Genomic DNA, 24,367 nt, shown 5'->3' on the forward strand with positions numbered 1-24,367 from the left:
GATCCCGACTTGCTGTGGTTGTGGCACAGGCCAGCAGCTCCAATTCGACCCCTAGCCTGGGAACTTCCACATGCCATGGGTAAGGCCCTAAAAGGCCCATTTAACTTTTCTTGATTTCTTTGCGTTGTGATTACGGATTGTGGCCTTTAAACACCTTTTCTCTGTTTTTAGAATTCAGTTGTTTGTGTGGTCTTATAAAATGATTTCTGTGGAAAAGGAAAAACTGTAACAAGTTCATCTTTTTTTTTTCCTTTGTCTTTATTAGGGCCTTACCTGTGGCATATGGAAGTTCCCAGGCCCCAGGGGTCAAATCTGAGCTACAGCTGTTGGCCTACGCCACAGCCACAGCCAGGTGGGATCCAAGCTGTATCTGCTACCTACACTGCAACTCACAGCAACACCGGATCCTTAACCCACTGAGCAAGGCCAGGGGTCAAACCCGCATCCTCATGGATACTAGTCGGATTTATTTCCCCTGAGCCACAGTGGGAACTCCCCCAAGTTCATCATTTTAATCAAACAGTCTGATTTTTGCCATGGACTTCTTGAGATTCATTTGGTTTAAAAAAAGCTAAATATTATGAACATTCTGGGTACCACGTTAAATAAGCCTTGGAAATTAAAATCAAACAAGAAAATCAAAGTTAATTCTATTAATATATGTTTTCTTGTTTTCAGCCTATATTTGGACAGATGTATATTCTGAAGGTAGTTTAGAAATCTAAAATTTTTTGCCCAGGTATTTGGCCATTATTTTTAATAGTTTTTATCGTATGAAGGAAAAGATATAAAACTTTTCTCTAAAATGTTGATGAATTTGTTGTAAAGGACATTCTTGGGACAACGGTGAAATCTTAAAATGGACTGTGTGTTAGGTTAATAGTATTGTTCCAGTAGTAAGTGTTCTGAATATAATAATTGTTTTGTGGTTGTATAGGAAAATGTCTTCATTCTTAGGAGACACATGCTAATATATTTCATAGTAAGGTTGTAGTGGTTGCAATGAATTGTCAAATTGTTCAGCAGGAAAAAAATGTACATGTGTATAAAAGTATATGAATATGTAGACCTATATCTATATGGAGCGAGAGAAGTAAAAGTAAACAGACAAAGCTGAATGTTAACATTTGGTATATTTACTTGAAAGGTATATTGTGTCTTGGTGTTCTTCTTGCACTTTTCCTGTCAGTTTAAAGTGTTTTAAAATAATACATTGAGAGTGGTGAGTAGCATGTTATTGGGTGTTTGGGGTCTGTTATCAAAGTGGTGGACTTGACAAGTTTATGTTGTAATTACACATAAATATTGATATTTAGAAATTTATAACTGTGACTAATTGTCAGCTGTCTTTAGATGTTATTAGAAAATCAGAAGATCTAAATTGAAATGTAAATATTATTTTGGTTCTAAATCTTTAACAAGTTTTAAAGTAACCTACAGGATACTCTGACAAAATAGAATTTAAATTGTCTAATGTAGTATTTTAAACCTTTCCTTGGGAAAATTAAGAGTTCCTGATAAAGTAAGTCTGGGAACTCCTGTATGCTGTATACGTCCACCATGGAGATCCATAAGTGTATTAGTGCATGAAGGGCTCTGGGAAATGGTTCAGTAAAGAAACTTTATTTAAATTAGTATTTCCTATATTTAGTTGGAATAGAGTATTTCTTTTACAGTTGACTCTTGATATTTTTTTGATCAGTGGGACATCTATATTAGATACTTTTTAATTAGAAAAAGAGTGCCTGTTTTCTTCTAATAACTTTTGAGATTTTTTTCTTTTTTTCTAGTCTAGCTCTAATACTGTGCTGTTATCTACAAATTTGGGGTCTTCATTGCTGATATCTAGATCTGCTTCATCGAGGAACATAGAATTTCTTTTAACTTGTTTTTTTCTTTTAAAAATATTTTTATTTATTACAGCTTTTGTGGAGGTTAATTTAGCAATTTATGAGATAGTTATTTAAAGTAAAATCAAAATTTTGTTTTTGACCATTAAAAAACAGATGGTTTGCACTTTACATGTGTAATATTGTGTAGTTATTAGTGGTTTATGCTTTGGCATGTACAGAAGAGGAATAATGTAATTTCCTACCACTGTTCTTTTTAGGATTAATGATCATTGAGTGATGTATTAAAAAGTTTTACAATGAGCAGAAGTTAGACATGCAGTGGAAAAAAGTAATGGGCTCTGAGTTAGGCTTATAAACTCTTAACTAGTGAATTACCCTCATGTGTCCTATAGCTAAAGAAAAGAATTAGGTTTTCTATACCTCAAACAAAGAGAAAAGCTAACGAGTCAAAGAGAGAATTTAAAAGTTTCTTTTATCTTAGTGAAGTGAACAAATAATCACTTGAGACATGAAGGCTAAGCATAGATTATAAATAAAACATTGAATGAATATTTAATATGCCAATGATTTTAATATAAAAATACAGTGCTAGAGTATTAAGTGACTGTTTTAAAGCTTGAAAGCTATTTATTTTGATAAAGGATAGTAATTACTTTAGGAAGTAATTAGCACAATCTGTACTAGTTAAACACAAGTTCAAGAGGATGAATTCATGAAAATATTGGAGAGCTGGGGCTATACACCTAGTTTTTTACAAGTTTATGGTAGAAAATAAATATCGCTCCTATGAAACATCTCTTTTAGGTATTAATTTTCTCACCCAGATGAGCATTTCTTGATTGTTCAAAGACCAGATAGCATTTCTCTTTAAATACTTACAGTTGCTTTCAAATGCTATGTCAGTATAGAATTTCACTTTCTGTGAAATAAAAGTGAAAGGAAAATTTTAATGTAATAATTTTGGAAGCATGTAATGATGAATTATAGTAAATGTTTTAAACAGCAAGTAGTATGCACCTAAATTGAACATGGAAAAAAAAAATCACAAAATAAATATCCATTATCATAGATGATGCATTCTGATGTATTCTATTTAAAAATACATTGGTCATGAAACACTAATTGATTTGTGCAACTGTTAGTGAGTTATGAGCTACAGTTAGCTTGAAGGTGAAACATCATTCTGACATGTATGCACACACTATAGACCAGTGACAATAGTGGGTTTGTTTTAGAAATAGCTGTAGATATTCTTCTATAAATAATTAAAAATATTACTTAGGTTTTTTGCTGTTCAAGCGTTAATATATAGAAATCCTTTTTTATAACTTGATATGAATTATTTCAACTAATTTTTTCAGTGTAGAATTGTAATTCATGGCTTAATTAAAAATTGTACTAGGTTATCAATTGTAAATATGAGAAAAGTCAAGATAGACTAGGAAAAGATTAAAGATGAACAAATATAATGAGTAATTCTAAAGAAGAAACCTTTTTTTAACATTGATAATAGAACCCTGTTTATTTACTGTTAAAAATAATGTAGTCAAAGAACCATTACACATTACTGTGTAAAATTAACACAAAAATATGAACTTGCTGTTAAAGCCTTTTTACTTTTGAATCCTTGTCCCCCCTTTTATTTTTTTTTGACCTGTATAATTTTAAGTTGTATTTGTCATACATTTATTTTCTATCCTTATGTCTGTTTTGGTTAACTTTATAAACAGCAAGTTTTTGTGTTTAAATTCCTGAATGTGTTGGGATGGAATTACAGTAATGTGTTATGGCTTGGGCCCCTCGCAGGAGTGTATCTCGCAGTCAGCAGTGAAAACAAAGTTTGAACAGCACACTATCAGAGCTAAACAAATACTAGAAACTGTGAAAAACATAATGGATTCAATAAACGTGGCAGCAGCAGAGAAAAGGTATGAATTCATTTTATTGAAAATGTTTTTTTTGTGTGTGTCAATATGAATTCCTTAAACCGAGATTGAAAATTGTTATATTACTAAATAACTTTTCACACTAACATCACTGTTAGGTGATACCTACTTGCATGTTTTCATTTTTTATTTATTTATTATTATTTTTTTTCTCTTTTGGCTGCCCTGCAGCATATGGAGTTCCCAGGCCAGGGATCTTTAATCTACTGTGCCAGTCTGGGGGTGCTGGAGATGGAACTTGCATCACAGCCTCCCAAGATATTGCCAATCCCATTGCACCGTGGAAACTCCTTTAAATTTTTTTTTTCTTTTTTTTTCTTTTTTGGCCACCCTACTGCATATGGAATTCCTTGGCCAGAGATCAGATCCAAGCTGCAGTTGTGAGCTATGCAGCTGCAGCAACACCAGTACCTTAACCCCCTGTGCCAGGCTAGGGATGGAACCTGTGTCTCAGTACTCTCAAGATACTACCAATCCCATTGTGCCATAGTGGGAACTCCTACTTGCATGTTCTTAAGTGAATATTTGAAATTGTAAATATTTCTTCTACAACCTTGAACACATCATTTACATTCCCTGAATCTTGGTATTCTTGTGTGTGAGTTGTGATTTCAAAATATACAGTGGCTTTAAAATATCTTTAAAGCACTGGAAGAACCATTTCTTCACGCAGAATTTTTTGAAGTCCAAAACAGGTGCCCCTCTTTTTTACATTCAGCCCATCATTCATCTTCCTATAGTCTTCTATTGAAAGTTTGAAATCACTCTTTTATGCCTTATTTGTCAGCTTGTAAACAAATAAGGTGATAAGTGCCTGTCAGCCAGAAAGTGTATTTGGTGAGTACCTACTACCCTATATATCATACTATTTTGCAGTACTTTATTTCATTTATTATCTTATAACTTGAAAATGAACACACCAACATTAGTCGAAAAGGGTAGTTCTCACAAACTTGGTACACTTGAAACATCAAGATGTTATTAAACACACAAACATGATGATGTCCAGCTTCACTTGGACCATTTAGTGGGCTTAAGCCAATCAAAGGAAAGCTATAAAGCATCTCATATTAAGTTCAAGATGACGTAAGTTGGGAATTTTAAATTTATTTGGTCTTGCTGGTAACAAAACTCTACTCATATCTGCATCTATTGCCAATTTTCGACACTTTTGTTGGAGTATGTAATGAATATAAAAGAGGATTTAGAGCATATAAAGCACAAGTGTTAGAACCAAGACTCTTGGAGTTCCCATCATGGCTCAGTGGTTAACAAATCCAGCTAGGAACCATGAGATTGCGGGTTCGATCCCTGGCCTCCCTCAGTTGGTTAAAGATCCTGTGTTGCCATGGCTGTGGTGTGGGCTGGTGGCTACAGCTTCGATTAGACCCCTGGCCTGAGAACTGTATGTTGTGGATGTGGCCCTAGAAAAGACAAAAAAAAGAACCCAGACTCTGATATCTGGCCCTATGCAGTTTCTGTATAATGAGCCAGTTGCTTTATTATGAGAGCCAGAGTGAGTATTGATCCACTGGATTGACCTTAGTGTTAATTTTTTGAAAAATAGAGGACATAGGAATAAACATGGCACAAAAATCATGTGATTTGAGGATGGTTTGTATAATCGTGTCTTAGAAACTCATTTAGCCAAAGATGATCTTAAAAAGATCGTCTTTGTTTTCCTATATCAACCAGGGGTTGACAAATTTCAGCAGATAGTAGACATCTATGCTTTATGGGCCATGTTATCTCTTTTGCAGCTACTCAGTTCTGTTTTAGAGCAGAAGCAGTCATGTCTACAATAGGAATGTGAATGTGTGTGGCTGTATTCCAAGAATACTTTAACAGAAACTAGTAGCTGGCTGGATTTGGCTTGCAGAACGCTATTTACTAGCCCTTTTTTTTTTTTTTTTTTTTTTTTGTCTTTTTGCCTTTTCTAGGGCTGCTCCCGCGGCATATGGAGGTTCTCAAGCTAGGGGTCCAATCAGAGCTGTAGCCACCGGCCTACGCCAGAGCCACAGCAACGTGCGGGATCCAAGCCGCGCCTGTGACCCACACCACAGCTCACAGCAATGCTGGATCCTTAACCCACTAAGCAACGGCAGGGATCGAACCCGCAACCTCATGGTTCCTAGTCGGATTCGTTAACCACTGCACCACAACATGAACTCCACCAGCCCCTGTTTGTTAAATAGAGTGTATTTTGACTGTTCATATCCATGAAATGGGTGGAGATTTAGAATCCTTTTTAGTCCTTTGTGGTATTCAGATACCACATCAGTAGAGGTAGATAGTAGTTTATATTTAATCATTTGTAAAACATCAGTGAAATGTTATATCTGTTATTTTTTGGCATCCCCGTGGCATGCAGCAGTACCCTGGCCAGAGATCAAATCTGAGCCACAGCACTGACAAGGCCAGATCCTTAGCCCATTGTGCCACCAGGGAATTCCTATTCAAATCCCTTTTAGACGTTGAAATACAAGATTTTTTTTTCTTATATCATGCTAACAGATGGTTCAGTATATAAGTGAATGTTCCTGCTTAATATCCTTGTGACTTTAATATATCCTGAATATTAATTACTCTTCATAACATAATAGGGTTTATTCAATAGAAGAGAGGGAAGACCAAATTGATAGACTGGACTTTATCCGAAACCAGATGAACCTTTTAACTCTGGATGTTAAGAAAAAAATCAAGGAAGTTACAGAGGAGGTGGCAAATAAGGTGGGTAACATAAGCTTTGTGATTATACTATCTGAAAATGGAAATTTTGGGGGTTTTTTGGCTGTGCGTGCTGCATGCAGAAGTTCCCAGGCCAAGGATTGAACCTGCGCCACAGCAGTGACAGTGCAGGATCCTTAACCTGTTAGTCCACCAGTGAACTCTGGAAATACTTTTGATAACCCTAAAATTTTTATCTACTACCTTAAAGGAATATTTTGGTTTTTTTTCAATTTGAGTTTTTGAATAGTTGGTAATCTTGTTTTAATTTTTTAATATTTTTAGGTTTCATGTGCAATGACAGATGAAATTTGTCGACTCTCTGTTTTGGTTGATGAATTTTGTTCTGAGTTTCATCCTACTCCCAGTGTATTGAAAGTGTATAAAAATGTAAGTTAAATTGTAGTTAAATATTCAGATACAGTTTCCTTATCTTATTCTGACTTTTACTCCATTCTTTAGTGGTTTGGCCATTTTAGCACTCATGACAGTCAGGACATGATTAAACTATTACATCTCCTGTTGCACTCTTATAATAAATATATAAACTATAAAGCAGAGAAAAATTATCCTCTTAGAAAAGAATGAAGTTATTTTAGTGTTTACTACAATTTTTTTTGTTTGTTTTTTTTCAATTTTCTTTTTTATGAAGCAGTTACGTGTTTTGGGGCCACATCTGTGGCATGTGGGAATTCCCGGGCTAGGGGTCAAATTGGAGCTGTAGCTGCTGGCCTATAGCAACCTGGGATCCGTGCCACATCTGCAACCTGTACCACAGCTCATGGCGATACCAGATCCCTAACCCACTGAGTGAGGCCAGGGATCAAACCCACATACTCATGGATACTGGTCAGATTCATTTATGCTGTGCCACAACAGGAATTCCTAAGTGTTTATTTAAAGAGAGAAGATAAGTATGGAGAAAATACAGGTACAACAGTGGTGTGTGGTGGGGGATGGGGGTGAAAAGGGAGAGAGAAAGACATAGGAAAAAAGACGGAGAGAGCAACATGTGCCTCGGAGGGCCTTTAAATCAAAATCACTCCTCTGGGGGCGGTCCTTCTGGACTTCCTCTGGCCAATCATTTTGCTTCATCTGGCTTTGTCCTGGCTTAGGGCCCTGCCCTGAGCATGTATTTTAGCATGGGGTCTCTGGGTAGTGTTTACTACTTTTTTATTTTTGTAAAATCTGCATATGTTCTAGAGAAAAAGATGTAGACATTTACCATTGTTAACAGGAGTTAAATAAGCACATAGAAGATGGAATGGGAAGAAATTTGGCTGATCGGTGTACCAATGAAGTCAATGCTTCGATGTTTCAGTCCCAGCAAGAAATTATTGGTAATATTTATATCTACAAGTTCATATGCGTTTTTTGTTTTTTCATGGTTAAAAGATACATTATTTACTGTTGTTTCTTTAAATATAATTTTGTTCTTTCTAGAAAATTTGAAGCCATTACTTCCAGCTGGTATACAGAATAAACTACATACACTGATTCCTTGCAAGAAATTTGATCTTAGCTATGACCTAAATTGCCACAAGTTATGTTCAGATTTCCAAGAGGATATTGTATTTCGGTTTTCCCTGGGCTGGTCATCCCTTGTCCATCGTTTCTTGGGCCCTACAAATGCTCAGCGGGTGCTTCTAGGATTATCAGAGCCCATCTTTCAGGTATATGTGTATGTGTGTGTATATATATATGTATATTTTTTTGGAGTAGGCTTTTTATTAAGTGGTTATTGCTATACTGTACAGGTGTGTATCTGATTCTACCAGTTGAGAGTTTCCTTTTATTTATGTGATTTCTCTATATAGAACTAGCTATGCCAGATTTGCTTATTTGTGAGCTGATATTTAGATATAGAGCCACTTCTTTTTTTCTTCTTTTTTCTTTCTTTCTTATTTTTTAATTTTTTGGCTGCGCTTGTGGCATGTAGAAATTCCAAAAGAATTTTTTGAATTTATCAATTCAGTAAATTTTCAGAAAACTTGAGGAATTGTAAAACCATCACTATTAATTCAGTTTTAGAACATTTCTGTCACCCCAAAGGAGACCGTTGTGCCCATTTGCAGTCACTCATCATTCCTGCCTCCAGACTTACTGCTGGTCAGGTTTCTGTATCAATTTTGCTTTTCCTGGACATTTCCTATCAATGGAATCATATACAGTGTGGCCTTTTGTGCCTGATTACTGTGACGTAGTATAATGTTATCAAGGTTCATCATCACAGTACCTGAATATTGTAGCATGTATCAATACTCCATCCTTTTTTATCCCTGAATAATATTCCATTATGGCTATCACATTTTTTTTTATTTATCCTTTCATCAATTGATGGACATTTGAGTTATTTGTACTTTTTAGCTATTATGAATAATGATGCTCTGAATACCCCTACACTGTTTTTATTTGGACATCTGTTTTCATTTCTTTTGAGTATATATATATCTAGGAGCAGAATTGCTGAGCATAGATATGTACTCTGGTATGGTATGTTAACTCCGTGTTTCACTTTCTGAGGAACTGCCAAACTGTTTTCCAAAGTAGCTGCTGTCTTTTACATTCATTCCCACCAGCAATTTATTATGGTTCTATTTCTTCACATTCTCATCAAGACTTGTTATTGTCTTTTTTATTCTGGCAAATGTGAAGTTGTATCTCACTGTAGTTTTGATTTGTATTTCCCTAATGACTAATGATGTTAAGCATCTTTTCATATGTGGGATCTCAGTTCTCAGACCAGGATGAACCAGGGCTGCAGTGATGAAAGCTCCAAATTTTAACAACTAGACCATCAGGGAACTCCCCCATTTGCCCATGTTTTAATTGGGTTATTTGGCTTCCTTTTGACTTGTGGGAGTTCTTTATATATTCCAGGTACAAGTCTTTATCAGATATATGATTTCCAAGAATGTATATTTTCCTAGTCTGTGGCTTGCCTTTTAATTTTCATATAGTGTTTCTTGAGTGTAAAGATTTTTTTTGTTGTTGTCCGCGTCCATGGCATGCAGAAGTTTCCGAGCCACGGATTGAACACACACCACAGCAGCAATCATCACCTCTGTAGTGACAACACCAGATCCTTAACACGCTGAGCATGAGAGAACTCCCTGAAGTGTAAAAGGTTTTAATTTTGAAGTCCATTTTTTTTTTCCTTCTTTTTATGGCCATACCTGCAGCATGTGGAAGTTCCCAGGCTAGGGGCTGAATTGGTGCTACAGCTGATGGCCACAGCAATGCCAGTTCAGAGCCACCTCTGACCTACACTGCAGCTCATGGTAACGCCAGATCCTTAATCCACTGAGCTAGGCCAGGGATCGAACCTACATCCTCATGGATACTAGTCGGGTTCTTAACCCACTGAGCCAGAAAGGGAACTCTGAAAATTTTTTTTATACACTTTTAATTAATTTTAAGAGTTGAGGGTCTACTGTTATAGACTCATTGTACATTGTGAAAATTTATTATTATTTGTCATGATATCGTTGGTCCATGTTATAGATGATAATTTTCAGACCATTTTTCATTTTCTTAACATATTTATGGGTAAATTCCATTAATTGAAGTCATTCTTTTCATAGTTACTACTATAATTTTAAAAGAGAATACAGTAGAATTTTGTAAATATAATAATTCCATTTGTAGTTGCTTAATTGAATTCATCCTTTTTTCCCCATCTCAGCTCCCCAGATCTTTAGCTTCTACTCCCACAGCTCCTAACAATCCAGCAACACCAGATAATGCATCACAGGAAGAAATCATGGTTACCTTAATAACAGGATTAGCTTCTCTTACCTCTAGAACTTCGATGGGCATCATTGTTGTTGGAGGAGTGGTAAGAAACAGTACTTTTTAGTGTGATTAAAATTGAAATTATTGCAAAGCTATAGAAAGGTTTTTACTTCTGGATCTATAAAATGACATGCAAATTGTAGGTTAAAGTTAATGAATAGAGTTTCACAAGTCTAATCTTAATTTTTTTGTTTGTTTTTATTTTTGTCTTTTTAGGGCCGCACCTATGGCATATGGAGGTTCCCAGGCTAGGGGTCTAATCAGAGCTGTTGCTGCCAGCCTACACCAGAGGCATAGCAACACCAGATTTGAGCCGTGTCTGTGACATACATATACCACAGCTCACGGCAATGCCAGATCCTTAGCCCAGGGAGGCCATGGATTGAACCTGCATTCTCATGGATCCTAAAGGGTTCATTACTGTTGAGCCACAATGGAAACTCCCATAAATATTAGTTCTTGTAGTACTTATATGTTCAAAATGTTTTCATTGCATTAACAGCATAGGTTTACTTGTTTTGGCTTTTTAAACCTTTGACCTAAAAAAAATTAACATCCCTTTCTGAGATACATTGAATCAACTTAGTAAATGCCTGGCAGGTTGTAAATAGTTCTAAAAGTTCTTGCCTGATATTTATGCGCTGTTCCTTTTTCAGTTTGATTTCCAGTAATTTCATATTTTCTCATAGAGAAGGAACATACATTTAAAAAACAATCTGACTCAGTGATCTGTAGGGCGCCAATGAGTTTTCTAAAATGTCTTTTAGTATTATCTCACTAGTGGTGTTTTTCTTTCTCTGAGTAAACTGAATTTATCTTACAGATTTGGAAAACTGTAGGCTGGAAACTCATATCCATTTCATTAAGTATGTATGGAGCTTTGTATCTTTATGAGAGGCTGACTTGGACCACCCGTGCCAAGGAGAGAGCCTTTAAACAGCAGTTTGTGAACTATGCAACTGAAAAACTGCAGATGATCGTTAGCTTCACAAGCGCCAACTGTAGCCATCAAGTACAACAGTAAGTTGAAAGATTCTTCTGTGTTTTTGTTTTAAAGCTTTGTTAAAGTATGATGTCCATGCAGAATGCATGAGTAATGTCAGTTGTCACAATGTGAACACATACTATAATCACCACCAAAGTGAAAAAATAGAATGATGCCAAACAGTGGGCTCAAAATGCATGATGGTGAACGAGATTTATTTTTACTGTTACAGCCCAGATTTTGAACTTTAATGGCATGATTTTTTTTTAAACTCAAAGAATTTTATTAATAAATACCTGGGCCCAGTGAATTTCTTTTATGTATCTTAAATATTGGTTTCATTGATTTAGTAAAAATATATAGAACTTGAGTCAAATCAATGCATAATATTCTGTATTAGGATGCTACTGAGAGCTGAATTAGAAAGTTTTCTGAGCAACAGACGATTGCAATTTTTTCTTTTTTCTTTTTTTTTTTTTTTTTTTTTTAATGGCTGCACCTGAGGCATAGGGAAGTTCCTGGGCCAGGGATCAAATCTGAGGGGATCAAAACCTGCATCCTAGTGCTCTCAAGACAGCACCAGTCCTTTGCGTCACAGTGGGAACTCCAAAGATTATTCATTTTTACAAGGCATTTATGACTGATGATAAAATGTTTTTTATTTTAAGGGAAATGGCAACCACTTTTGCTCGCCTGTGCCAACAAGTTGATATTACACAAAGACATCTAGAAGAAGAAATTGCTAGATTATCCAAAGAAATAGATCAACTGGAGAAAATACAAAGCAATTCAAAGCTCTTAAGGTATTTGAACTTTTTTCCTCAATAATATGAACGTTTATTGGTCTCTTTACTAAGATGTGATTATGTAAAATCACTAGCACATTTGTATTAAAATTTTTAGCTTTCTTCATTGGTTTATAATTTTCCATGTTTAATTCCATATGTTTTGCAATTTCAATGAAAGCTGTTTTCTATAAGAAGAAATAATCTGAATTTATTTATTTATTTATTTTTTGTCTTTTGTCTTTTTGTTGTTGTTGTTGTTGCTATTTCCCGCGGCATATGGAGGTTCCCAGGCTAGGGGTCCAATCGGAGCTGTAGCTACTGGCCTATGCCAGAGCCACAGCAACGTGGGATCCGAGCCGCGTCTGCAACCTACACCACAGCTCACGGCAACGGCAACGCCGGATTGTTAACCCACTGAGCAAGGGCAGGGACCGAACCCGAAACCTCATGGTTCCTAGTCGGATTCGTTAACCACTGCGCTGCGACGGGAACTCCAAAATAATCTGAATTTAAAGGAACTTTTTAGATGTAAGCTTATAGCTCTCCATTAAGCTATATTAGTCCCTTTTCAGAGCAGAAGTTCTGTTATTAATAGTATGTGTTTTCAGTCCTATATATCTAAGACCCATAACTTTTCTTCTCATTGGAAATTGTTAGGTATACCTAAATTTGAAGCAATAAAATTGAACAAGATATCCTAATATAGTGTAGAATTCTGGTTTAATATAATTTGCCATGGATTCTTTGGAGTCTAAATAAATTTGGCTTTGCAGGGACAGGACCAGTGTCACTATAAGGTCTATATTTCTTGGTAGTTGTTAACTTAAGCTTTTATTACCCATTAGGTGGCTGATCTACCAGCCTAGGAGAATCATTACACTCTGCTGCTACTTACCAGGGCACATGCTACATACAGTTGCCGGTTTGAAAACAGCTGGCAATGTCTGCAAATTGTAGAGACTATCCTTGTGACTTGGTTTTGGGACATATATTTTAAATGCATGTCATGGTATCTTTCCATTTTATCTTAAGTCTGATTAGCAGTCACATTCTCACTGCACCACAGTCTCAAAGTCTCTGGAAAAGGTGATAAGGTTAGATTTGGGTTAGATCATTCCAAATATAGCTTTTCAAATTTGGTGAAACTATATCCAATAGAATTTTTCTTTGGTTTTTTTAGGGCTGCATCCACGGCATATGGAAGTTCCCAGGCTAGGGGTTGAATCGGAACTACAGCTGCCAGCCTCCAGCACAACCATAGCAACTCAGGATCTGAGCCACGTCTGTGATCTGTGCCATAGCTCACAGCAATGCCAGATCCTTAACCCACTGAGCGAGGCCAGGGTTTGAACCTGCAACCTCATGGTTCCTAGTCAGATTCGTTCCTGCTGCGCCACGACGGGAACTCCTAATAAATTTATTTTTGACTTAATTCTTTTTCTAACAGGAAAGTTTCAACTAATATTAACATAGGATTGGAATCTCCACTATTACTAAATTAGGCTTAGCCATTCAGGTAGAATTTAACTAATGCTTAAGGAAGAAGTATATAGTGGAGTTCATACATACACTTAACTTATATGACCTCAACCATGTGCACTTAACTACAAAACAAGACCAAGGAGAAAAGAGAAAAAGAAGCTCATTCAAGTATGAATGGGAGATGCAAACTTAGCAGCCTCCTGTCAATTTTCTTTGTTTTCCCTCTGTTTATGGGCATTTGGGTGCATCAAGTACAATTCTTGATATTTAAAAAAATGTATTTTTTGGCAGCCATGGTCCTTTGACATCTGCCAAACTGCTTTGTGTGTATATAAATGCACTTATACTTTATGCTTAACTTAAAGGGAATTCAAGGACAACCATGTCTATATGTGACTTAAAATATATAATTCCCATGTAAGGTGATAGGACTCCACTGTCTCTTAGGCTTTTCATCTTATTAAAGATTTTGTCTTTTATCTCAGTATGCTTTTTTCCTGGATACTGGATTCTGTGTTTATTGTAAAGTGATAATAGCACTTAAATGCTTTTATAGGGGTTGATAATCTGAGTTCAGATATATGTAGCAACAGCTGGCTAGTAATTCTTTTTAAGATTTGGATGGGATGCATTTTTTTTTCTTATTGATAACTAGATTGGTGTTTTATTCATTTTTTTTTAATTAGAAAGAAAGCTGTTCAACTTGAAAACAAGCTGGAGAATTTTACTAAGCAGTTTCTACATTCAAGCAATGAAGAATCTTAATGGAGATTGCTTCGGTGATCATCATAGGAGAAAATGGAACTTAGAAGACTGGGACAGTTATTTTTATGAAGTGACTTTAAATATGAATTATACTAACTACACCTAAACAGCAAATCCTTGAGTAGATTCCGGTACTAATCTATCTCAAGGTGTTTGCATTTCTGAAGAGTGTTATGTCTCTTTGGTTTTAATTTTAGGTAAAGAAAAAGCCTTTGATGTGTGAAAGTGATGAACTAGTTAAAAAGCAAAAGAACCAACTCTGTGACCCCTGAGGGGTGGGGCCTTGCTCTTAATTAGGGCTCTCTTTGTTTTTGATTCTGAAAAAACTCTGCTTCCTGGCATCCAGGAGTTAGAGAATGCTCCTTTCTTCTTCTTTCTCAGAACTAATTTGTGATGCATACTTTAATGGGAATGGTCACATTTTTTTGTTTTATAAAAAAACTGCACTGCTCTAACCACAAAGGTGTGTGGAATGTTCTTGAGTATATTGTTTATGCAGGTTACAATCACTTGCCCTCCTGGCAGGTATATAAACCACAAATGATGCTGTTTTTAGTCCCTCTTTTATTCCCATTAAAATTGATCTAAAATGGTTTTGTTATTATAATTTGTTCATCCATTTCTAAAGAAATGTTTAGCCTCAACTCTGATTCCAGTTACGGAAAGCTTTCCATGTCAGTTTTAGAAGTGATTTTTTTTTTAAAGTTTAATAGCCAAAGATAAGGGAGGTCTGAATTTTGAGTGGTTATGGTCATGTATAAACACTGTTCTTCAGAAGGTATTTGCAGAGGATACTGCTGGATTACCCCTGGGGTTGCTTTTATGTTTATTTCATTGTATGAATTTGCCAGGGCATGGTTTAAAATGATTACTGTATTTTTTATCTTAATGAAATGTGTATGGGTTCAAGTATTGTGTCTGTTTCTATGTTAAAAACTAATTGAAATGTCTATGGAAACATTAAAAACTGACATTCTAGGGCTTTGCTACACAAAATATAGTTTTGAGGACCACCAGATCAGCATCACATAGATGGTTGTTAGAAATGCACAATCCCAGAAAACAGTGCATCTGGTCAATATAGTTTATGCCACTTTTCCATGGGAAAGCTAACATTTCAGGCTTTTTTTTTTTTTTTTTTTAATACTTAGCACTTTTTCTGTGCCTTTGAGGCTCTCGGATGCTGTTTTTCACAGCAGGTGCAACACTTTTTTAAGATATTTTAAGGAGAAAATAACATTATTTAGGCCATAGAAGCCTTTCAAAATATATTTTTATGCAAATCAGATACTAGGATACAATATTCAAATCCAAATATTGGTTTGTAGCTAATTTTGTTGCTTTATAACCAAAAAATGACATAAGCCACAAAGAAGTGGGATTAGGTAACAACTGCAACATGAAAACCTGATGTCTAAGACTGGGTACTGCTTATTAAGGTTACAAAATCATGGCCTTAATCTTTATACGCAAGTACTTGAACTTTTGAAATACACAGTGGTTCTCAAAGTTTAGTCTTTCCATCAGCAGTTATCACTTGTAAACTTGTAAGAATTACATTCTTGATTCTCATCCCAGACCTAGAGAGTCAAATACTAGGTCTGGGGGCTAGCAGTCTGATTTAACAAGCCCTAAGGATGATTGTTGATGCATGCTAAAGTTTGGGAAATTCCGGAATAGTGCTTCTGGTATAATAAGTTTATACTAAGTTTTGCATCACTAACTTGAATGCAGTTCCACCTGATCAAGTTTGAAAATGTATGAAGGTTGGAAATGGGACACTAAAATAATGAAACCCAACCTCTATGCTTGGAGATAAGTGCACCCATGACCAAGCCTGTGAATTATAAAGAAGTTGATTTATAGCTGATGTAGTTAAAAGTTATTGCACATTTACTTGATTGTCTACTATGTATGTTTGCAGGATTATTTATAAACTTTGTATGATCTTAAGTTTTTTCAAAACTACATTTTTTATGTGTGCAAGGTGAAAATAAAACTTATTTGCCTGATAGCTGATAAATGTAGCATTTCCACTGATTTTAGTGAATTTCAGTCTTTAATCTTAATGATTTTTATAGCAGGCATACAAGCTATCTTGGGGAGGCTGGTTCATTTTTATCCTAAGAGAACTTAAGGGAAAGTGACTAAATTTTACTTTTTAAGGAAAATCTGTGGCTTTGTTTTTTGGTCTTTTTAGGACCGCTCCTGCCATATATGGAAGTTCTGAGGCTAAGGGTCAAATCAGAGCTGCAAGCTGCTGGCCTACAACACAGCTCTCAGCAACACCGGGTCCTTAAGCCACTAGTGAGGCCATCAATCAAACCCATGTCCTCACGGATACTAGTCAGTTCTCTACCACTGACTGAGCCATGACAGGGACTCCTACTGTGGCCTTTTAACAGTAGGCTAATATTCACAGTACTACAGGATGGGCCATTGGCATACCAGTCTCTTCCTTGCTTCTCAGCAGCCTGTTCATTTTTCATGAAGAAAATAATTACCAATATTTAGATAAAGGAATTAGGAGCCAGGTGTTGGGAGTTCCTGCTGTGGATCAGCAGCTAACGAATCTGATTAGGAACCATGAGGTTGCGGGTTCGATCCCTGGCCTCACTCAGTAGGTTAAGGATCCAGCATTCCTGTGAGCTGTGGTGTAGGTTGCAGGTGTGGCTTGGATCTGGCGTGGCTATGGCTGTGGTGTAGGCCTGCAGCTGCAGCTCTGATTCAACCCTTAGCCTGGGAACTTCATATGTGATGGGTGCAGCCCTATCAAAGACAAAAAAAAAAAAAAAAAAAAAAGCTGAGTGTGAAATACTGGGCTTGGAGTTTAGTTCCCGCACTTAAAACATTACATGAAATCTGGTTAAAAGCACTTTATTGATTACAGTATCAATTCACAGCAACATTATCTCACAGAGCTACTGTACAAGAAATGAAACACTGCAAGAAAAATCCAAGAATACTGTTAAATCATGATACAAATCCATAGTTTGGTTTAAAGCTTTTTTTATATAAGAGCTTTAATCTAGTATATGCACCTTTCCCATAGTCAAAACTACTGACATTCAGATTCAGTTGGCCACAAGTATTGTAGAAACCCTTCTATGTGAAAAACATTTTAATCAACTTAAAAACCCCACTTGGACATGAATGCCTTTGGATGAGAATATGCAAATACAAGTGTTCAGATGCTTCTTTGAAAAGAGAAAACAGGATAGAGCACCATTGTGTAAGAGACAGAAAAGGCTTGAAGTATCTAAGTATATCATGGAAGTTCTATTAAACAACTGCTGTAAGATTTTGGGGGGGGCACATTTAACACCAATTGAAACATATAACCAGTTTTCATATGCTGCATTAACTATAGGATCAATAATTGGATTTAAGAAATAAGACTTAGGAAATTTTATCAACATGCAAACAAATGTGCTAAATACAAGGTGTACCATCAATCTGATAATAAATTACTTTTTAACGCAATGCTAGCTTAGACATTCAACTACAAACCATTTTAATGAGTACCTACTGTAACCAATACTTTAGTTATAGCACTTGAATTTAAGGCAACTTAAAATGAATAATGGGAGAAAAACTAGTATATATGAAGTGTACTTCATATTCTACTTAATCTAAAATACCAATTTTATTCACCATGCCACCTTTCTCAAAAGAGATTTTTAAAACACCCACCAGGAAGACTAACAGCAGATAAGAAACAGTTTAAAATTTTTCTTTCCACAATGGCAAAAGGCAAATTAGAAACGGGATAGGTTACTTTATTTAAAAGGTAAATTAGAAAACTGGACTGTACAGAATCCTTAATTTAAAACTGTTTGTAAGACTAACCCACATCCTAAGAAATTTAGAAAGTACATCTTTATTACTAAAATAATAGGCCCATTTGGGAGATTGTTTAATCAGTTTCCACTAAGTTTAAGCACATCAATAGGTAAGCCACAAGTATTCAACTGTTACAACTTAAAACGTGAGACATTCAAGCATACCATTTCCCCAAACATCTTCATTTTTAAAACGAAGTCTTAATTTATCACTAAGACATCAAAAGTGTTGGAGAATGTTATATAATTTTGGCACAGCATTAGCAACAATCATTTCATTTTGTCATCTGAAGAAGCCAAGAGCTATTTCTCTTTCCATAGGTCAACTTCAAAATTACTTAACATACTCCAGAAGCTAGGAGGCTAGTTTACTATCATCATGCAGTATTAATCAGTTCAGTTGCATCTAAATTAAAGAGATTACCTACTAGGCTCTCTTAGAGTATCTCTTGATAATTATTTCTTCAAATACTATGCCTAAATCTTTCCCTCTCTGAAGATGAAACTCAATATATTGTTGTAACCATGGACTCAAGTATAAAAATTTGAGTTAGAGGAGGACCTTGGATATTCACTCTAAATCTTTAATAGCAAAACTGCCAAAAATAAGGCCTGTCCTTCAAAGTGGAGGCAATGTCCTCACTGATAGTTCAAAGTGCTTTCTTGAGCAGGTCTATGGGATGATTTGCTGAACCATGCGGCATCACTCCACTGTTTTAGGAAACAATAATGTGCCTTTTAAGATATTACTTGCCACATCTTTGTTACTGTTCTTTATGAAGTGATTAAAGAATCTACAGATAAAACTACTGTTTTATGTTTAAATGTTTCTTACAAGTTAAAAAAATTAGGTACCAGAACTGCAATATTGATGATACCAATTCCTTAAAACTACATTTGGCTCTGTTTTTAAGTTTTGAAAAACGGAGATTCAAACTACTCTGGTTCTACACATTATATATACTCTTTTTACTGATTTCAGGAAGTCTTACACACAAAATAAAATAAGACGATCTGATGAATTCCAACCACAAAAACATTTAGTAGCTGGAACCCATATCACTAGAAAACAGGTTTAACTAGTAAGTTAATGTGGTAATGAGGTCACCCTTCCGTCATATGTATAAATAGCCATGATAGTGGTTAGTTTTCAGGTGCCTAGTACATATTTAATTATGGGAATTGCTTTTTTTAATTATGTACAAAAACTTTAATAACACTAAGTCATTTTTATTAACATGCTTAAGACTAAAATCCTTGTAGTCTGTATGCCTCTGACTAAAGTATCTTGATACTAGAACCACTCTCAAAGTAGAGGAGATAGTCTTTATATATATATAAGGCTATTTTGCACATGGCAGAGTGTTTTGTTTTTTTTGTTTTTTTGTTTTTTTTGTCTTTTTAGGTCCGCACCCATGGCATACGGAGGTTCCCTGGCTAGGGGTTGAACTGGAGCTACAAGCAACTCGAGATCCGAGCAGTGTCTGCAACCTACACTACAGTGCTCAGCAACGCCAGATCCTTGACCCAACTGAGCAGGAGGCCAGGGATCGAACCTGCAACCTCATGGTTCCTAGTCGGATTTGTTTCTGCTGAGCCACGACGGAAACTCCCAGAAGTGCTTTCTTGAACAGGATATTGGAATAAATTGCTGAACTACACTCACTCACTCGTTCCCTATTTCTGGAAATGAATGTATGTTCCTTTGAAACATTCTTGCCATTATCTTAAAAAGCTGCTCTTTATGAAGTGATATAAATTGTCTACAAACATTAACAGCAAAAGTTCATAGAAATTTTGTATCTGTATATAAATAATACATTCATGCCTGCCATCTACAAGAGTCTGGGTGTTTTGGTCCTATACCTAAATCTTCCCTTTTCCATTTTATCTTTTTTTAGATATCAACTGATCTTAAACAGTTACTGACTTCATTATGGTTGATGCACTTACCTAAAGGTACCTATCTTAATTAGTGACACAGTTTAATAAGTTAAAAAACACAAATTCACTTCTATATCAGAAAAACCCCATGACTTCACCATCAAGCAAGACTAATCTACTGTCAACCAGTTAGATTTGTAGGAGAAAATCCAAGGAAAAGGTATCTTATTTTAAATTCAGGGGGGGCTATTCTAGTAACAGAAATATTAATATACCACTGACAAGCGGAGGAATTGCTTATTATTTTCCTCTGACTCCTTTAAGAACTACTATTAGAATTTCCTTTTGGTTTTCATGTGGGGGTCACTTTGATCTTAGTATTCTTTGAAGCAAAACCACTTAAAAACCAGTATTTTGTGCTAATGAGGAGAAATATTACAGAAGATCAAAAAGCTTAAATGTTTCTTTTTTAAATTTATGAAGGCACAGATAATTTACGTCAATTCAGATTTTATGTTAGGTGAGCATAAGCTGATAAAGCAACCTTCTTGCAATTATAACTAATCAGGTCTAGTAATGGGTTAGATTTTACGCCACTTCTTTCAAAAATTTAACACCATCACATTGTGTTTCCTACCTAGATATATATTGATGGAGAACATTGAGAAACATTCTTCACATGCAAAAACAATCTACATGCTCATCAATCTTCTGAAATAATGAATGCACTCTGAAAACTGTTTTAGAATATAAAATCAATTGGAAAGCCCAACTTTAGGTAGAGTGGTACCAAAAGTGTCATTTGATTATAACCAGCTTTTTAAAAATAACCGTGTGTGATTATTGCCATCTACCTATTATGAGTTTCTTATGTATGGCTAAAATTTCAGAGTGAGATCTCTCCCCACCTTGAGATTATATCCTCCTCAAAGGACTGAACATGAGTACTTATTTAAATTGTTAAGATGGCCAAGGGTATACCAGAAACTAATAATACAAGGACTCACCTTTGCGGTACACCCAGGCCTGCCAGCATTCTTAAACAGTAGGCAACTAGGATCTCTTCCAGATCAAAGAGAAAGATTGGAATTCAAGGAGACTGTCTTCAAACATCAGTACACACACCTATCTTACCACTTCCATCTATTACTGTGCCTGGTTCCTTTATTACAAAACTCAAAAATGCGACACTTCCTATGTATACAAAATTAGAAATGTAGTTCTTAAAAAATGCAAACATACAATCATACATGATAGGCTGTTATAATGTGTACATTCTGTCCTGCACAAAGAAAATAATCAGACTTGAGTACAAGCAGAAATTTATCAAGGTTAAATTAGCTCAACTTCTCAAACTATAACACCAGTCCTTTTGATCTCAGCAAGCACCTTTACCTTGTCTTTTTCACCTTTTTTGTTTTGTAGTTTACTGAAAGCTGTTTTGTATATAATGTCTCAATAGAAAAATCTTCACCTGCAAATATAAGGTAAATTCTTTTTCACAGCTACAGGCTGTAGTACTGATTTCTCCAGATATCAGTGGAGAACAGAAAATTTGTACACACTATCAATTCCAGATTCTAAGAAAACTGTCCCAAGACCCTGTTGCCACAGCCATGCCATCATCAGTTACACCTAGACAGCTGACACGGTTGTCATGACCAGCAAGAACACCTAAAAAAGAAAAGTTCGGTAAAAATTTAGCAGTGGGCAAGTTTTAGAATTAAACAAGTCATATACAAGATCTAGAATGGTAGTTAAAAACTAACAGATTCCTCTGAGGTGAGAAACTGAGTGCCAGGGATAAGCTGGGCATGTATGTAAAATAAAATTCTTTGTATCACATGAATTTTTGATGTGCATCAAATTGTGTTTTTCATTTTTGAAAAATTATAGTTACGCTTTCTTATGTTCAAAAGCATCTGTTCAAAAGCAGTAAGTTCAGATACTCTAAATTTTGTCAATAAGCTGTGCTATTTTCAACAAAAAGATTTTGCCTGCAGCATGTGGAAGTTCCTGATCCAGGAATCAAACCCCAGCTACAGTAGCAACAATGCCAGATTCTTAACTGCTAGGCCGCCAGGGAATTCCAAAACAAAGTTTTAAGTGAAGTTCAATGAACTTTTACCACCAGAACAACGAAAACATAAAAATGAAGCTGCCTTATGCCATCACTTCCAAAAAATACCAAAATTTATTTACTTTTTTCCTTTAGCCACCAAACACTGGAATGTTTTGGTTATATTTCTGAAACAATCAAACTCACCGAGTTTATTTTGTACACTAAAGTTAAGCTCATTTGATATTCTGGTTCACCTCACAGGATAAAATTAAACATTCCCAAATATTTTGGAGGAAAATGAGAAATGCAAAGATTTAAAAGAAAAATTAGAATATATCAAATTCTCAATAGGAATTTTTTCTTTAATATATTATTTGTGAGTTTGCATTCTCTCTCTATATATAAAATAAAGCGTATCTTTTTCACCCGAAATCAGGAAAAGAAGTCATCTTGTCTAACTCTTAATCTTCTCTGTATGGCAATGGGCAAATTTACCATTATGGGTTGAAATAACAAAAAAAAAAAAAAAAATGACCACTGTGGCAATCTAAATATTCCAAGTCATATTAGAAAGGAGAGTGAATTAGCAATTCATGAGACACAATTCAATTTTAAGGTGAGTATCCAGTTGCGTCAACCTGGAACCAAATAGCTGGTAGGCAAAGCAAAGCTTAAAACTCAAAAATAGGAGTTCCCATTGTGGTGCAGTGGAAACAAATCTGACTTGTATCCATGATGATGTGGGGGTCCGAACCCTGGCCTCACTCGGTAGGTCCAGGACTTGGTGTTGCTGTGGCTGTGGTGTAGGCTGGCAGCTCTGTAGCTTTGATTCAACCCCTAGCCTGGGAATTTCCATGTGCTGTGAGTGCGGCCCTAAAAAGCCAAAAACAAAACAAAAACCAAAAACAGATTTTTATTTTGTTACAGATCCTAACTGATTCAATCCAGGCAAAATACCTAATGCTTCAAAAAAGTAACTGGCTTTGGACAATAAAATAGCTCCAAAAATCTACCTGCAAAATGCTAAATTGTGAACTTTCCTGCAGTCTCTTAAGAGAGGCTGTAGAAAATTGTTCCTGGTAATGGTGGTATTGTCTCTACTCCCTTAGAAACCTCAACAACTATATAGGAGTTTAAAACAGTAAGGACATAAACTCACAAGGACAGAGAGGGTGTGAGAGCAGGCAATGGCAACAAAAACACTGTGAGCTGTATAGTGGGAACTGTGTTAGTGGACCCTACAATGCTGAGTGCAAAGTGAATGGTCTGATAAACCAAGAAGCTGCAAAAGGGTCTGATACTAGTGGAACTAGGCAGGGGCAAAGATGAAGTAACCTAAAACATTAGAGCACGTCCAGGAATCAGACTCCCTAGGTCCCTACCTTCACTCAGCAGTTACATGATTGACTGTCTTGCACTAGAGCCCAAGACTACAGACTTATTTGCTAGAGAGAGTAAAAGAGTCTCTTAATTGGAGAAAGAAAAAAAAAAAAAAAAGAGTTGTGATTGATGTAATGGCTGATAATGGAGAGTAAGGAGAGTTGACTTGCTAATTGTTCTGCACCTCAGCTTTCCTCCTGCAATCAGCCCCCAAACTGTCAGATTACACATTCTAGACAGAGAAGTGAAAAAATCTACCTCTGAGAACACATCTGGCCCAAGGGAAAAACGGCCATAAAACAGAGGTTCCCCAAGGAAAACAGAGCCAGATATTGTTTAGTGAGGCCTATGGTCAGAACACCCCAACCATGTGTAGATGGTACTCAAGCAGTTTCAGTGCCTCACATTTTTTTCACTTTCGGCCACCCTCACAGCACACCAGGCCAGGGATCAAATCTGAGCTAGAGCTGAGACCTATTAGCCAAAGATGCAGCAACGCTGGACCCGTTAACCCACTGAGCAAGGCTGGGATCTGACCGGCTGCGTCAGAGACAAACCAGATCATTAACCCACTGGGCCACAGCATCTAGTACCTCACTCTTGAGTATAAATAAGAAACTAAGGAGTTCCCGTCGTGGCGCAGTGGTTAACAAATCCGACTAGGAACCATGAGGCTGCGGGTTCGGTCCCTGCCCTTGCTCAGTGGGTTAACGATCCGGCGTTGCCGTGAGCTGTGGTGTAGGTTGCAGACGCGGCTCGGATCCCGCGTTGCTGTGGCTCTGGCGTAGGCCGGTGGCTACAGCTCCGATTCAACCCCTAGCCTGGGAACCTCCATATGCCGTGGGAGCGGCCCAAGAA

General features: G+C 36.2%; 2 protein-coding genes across 5 annotated transcripts in view; one reads left to right on the forward strand and one right to left on the reverse strand.

Moving 5' to 3' along the window:
- Nucleotides 1-16,364, forward strand: part of MFN1 (mitofusin 1) — a 37,325-nt gene extending 20,961 nt beyond the window's left edge. For 2 of the 4 annotated variants that reach the window (XM_021068494.2, XM_021068493.2), the window contains exons 10-18: nt 3,660-3,781; nt 6,403-6,529; nt 6,812-6,916; nt 7,764-7,866; nt 7,970-8,199; nt 10,212-10,364; nt 11,145-11,341; nt 11,975-12,109; nt 14,263-16,364. In XM_021068494.2, coding sequence (XP_020924153.1) covers nt 3,660-3,781; nt 6,403-6,529; nt 6,812-6,916; nt 7,764-7,866; nt 7,970-8,199; nt 10,212-10,364; nt 11,145-11,341; nt 11,975-12,109; nt 14,263-14,341 — 1,251 coding nt within the window. In that variant the 3' untranslated portion in view covers nt 14,342-16,364. 4 annotated transcript variants of the gene reach the window in all.
- An 838-nt stretch (nt 16,365-17,202) lies between these two features.
- GNB4 (G protein subunit beta 4) overlaps nt 17,203-24,367 on the reverse strand; it is a 71,308-nt gene continuing 64,143 nt past the window's right edge. Inside the window, exon 10 of the mRNA XM_021069860.2 lies at nt 17,203-21,741. Within this exon, the coding sequence (XP_020925519.1) occupies nt 21,635-21,741 (107 nt within the window). The 3' untranslated portion in view covers nt 17,203-21,634. The remainder of the gene's footprint in view (nt 21,742-24,367) is intronic.

This window comes from Sus scrofa, chromosome 13 (genome assembly GCF_054392235.1).
Source record: "Sus scrofa isolate SSC_HxYL_T2T_F1_AM1 chromosome 13, Sscrofa_HxYL_maternal_Yorkshire_Landrace_v2.0, whole genome shotgun sequence".
In the NCBI taxonomy this organism is placed as follows: Eukaryota; Metazoa; Chordata; class Mammalia; order Artiodactyla; family Suidae; genus Sus; species Sus scrofa.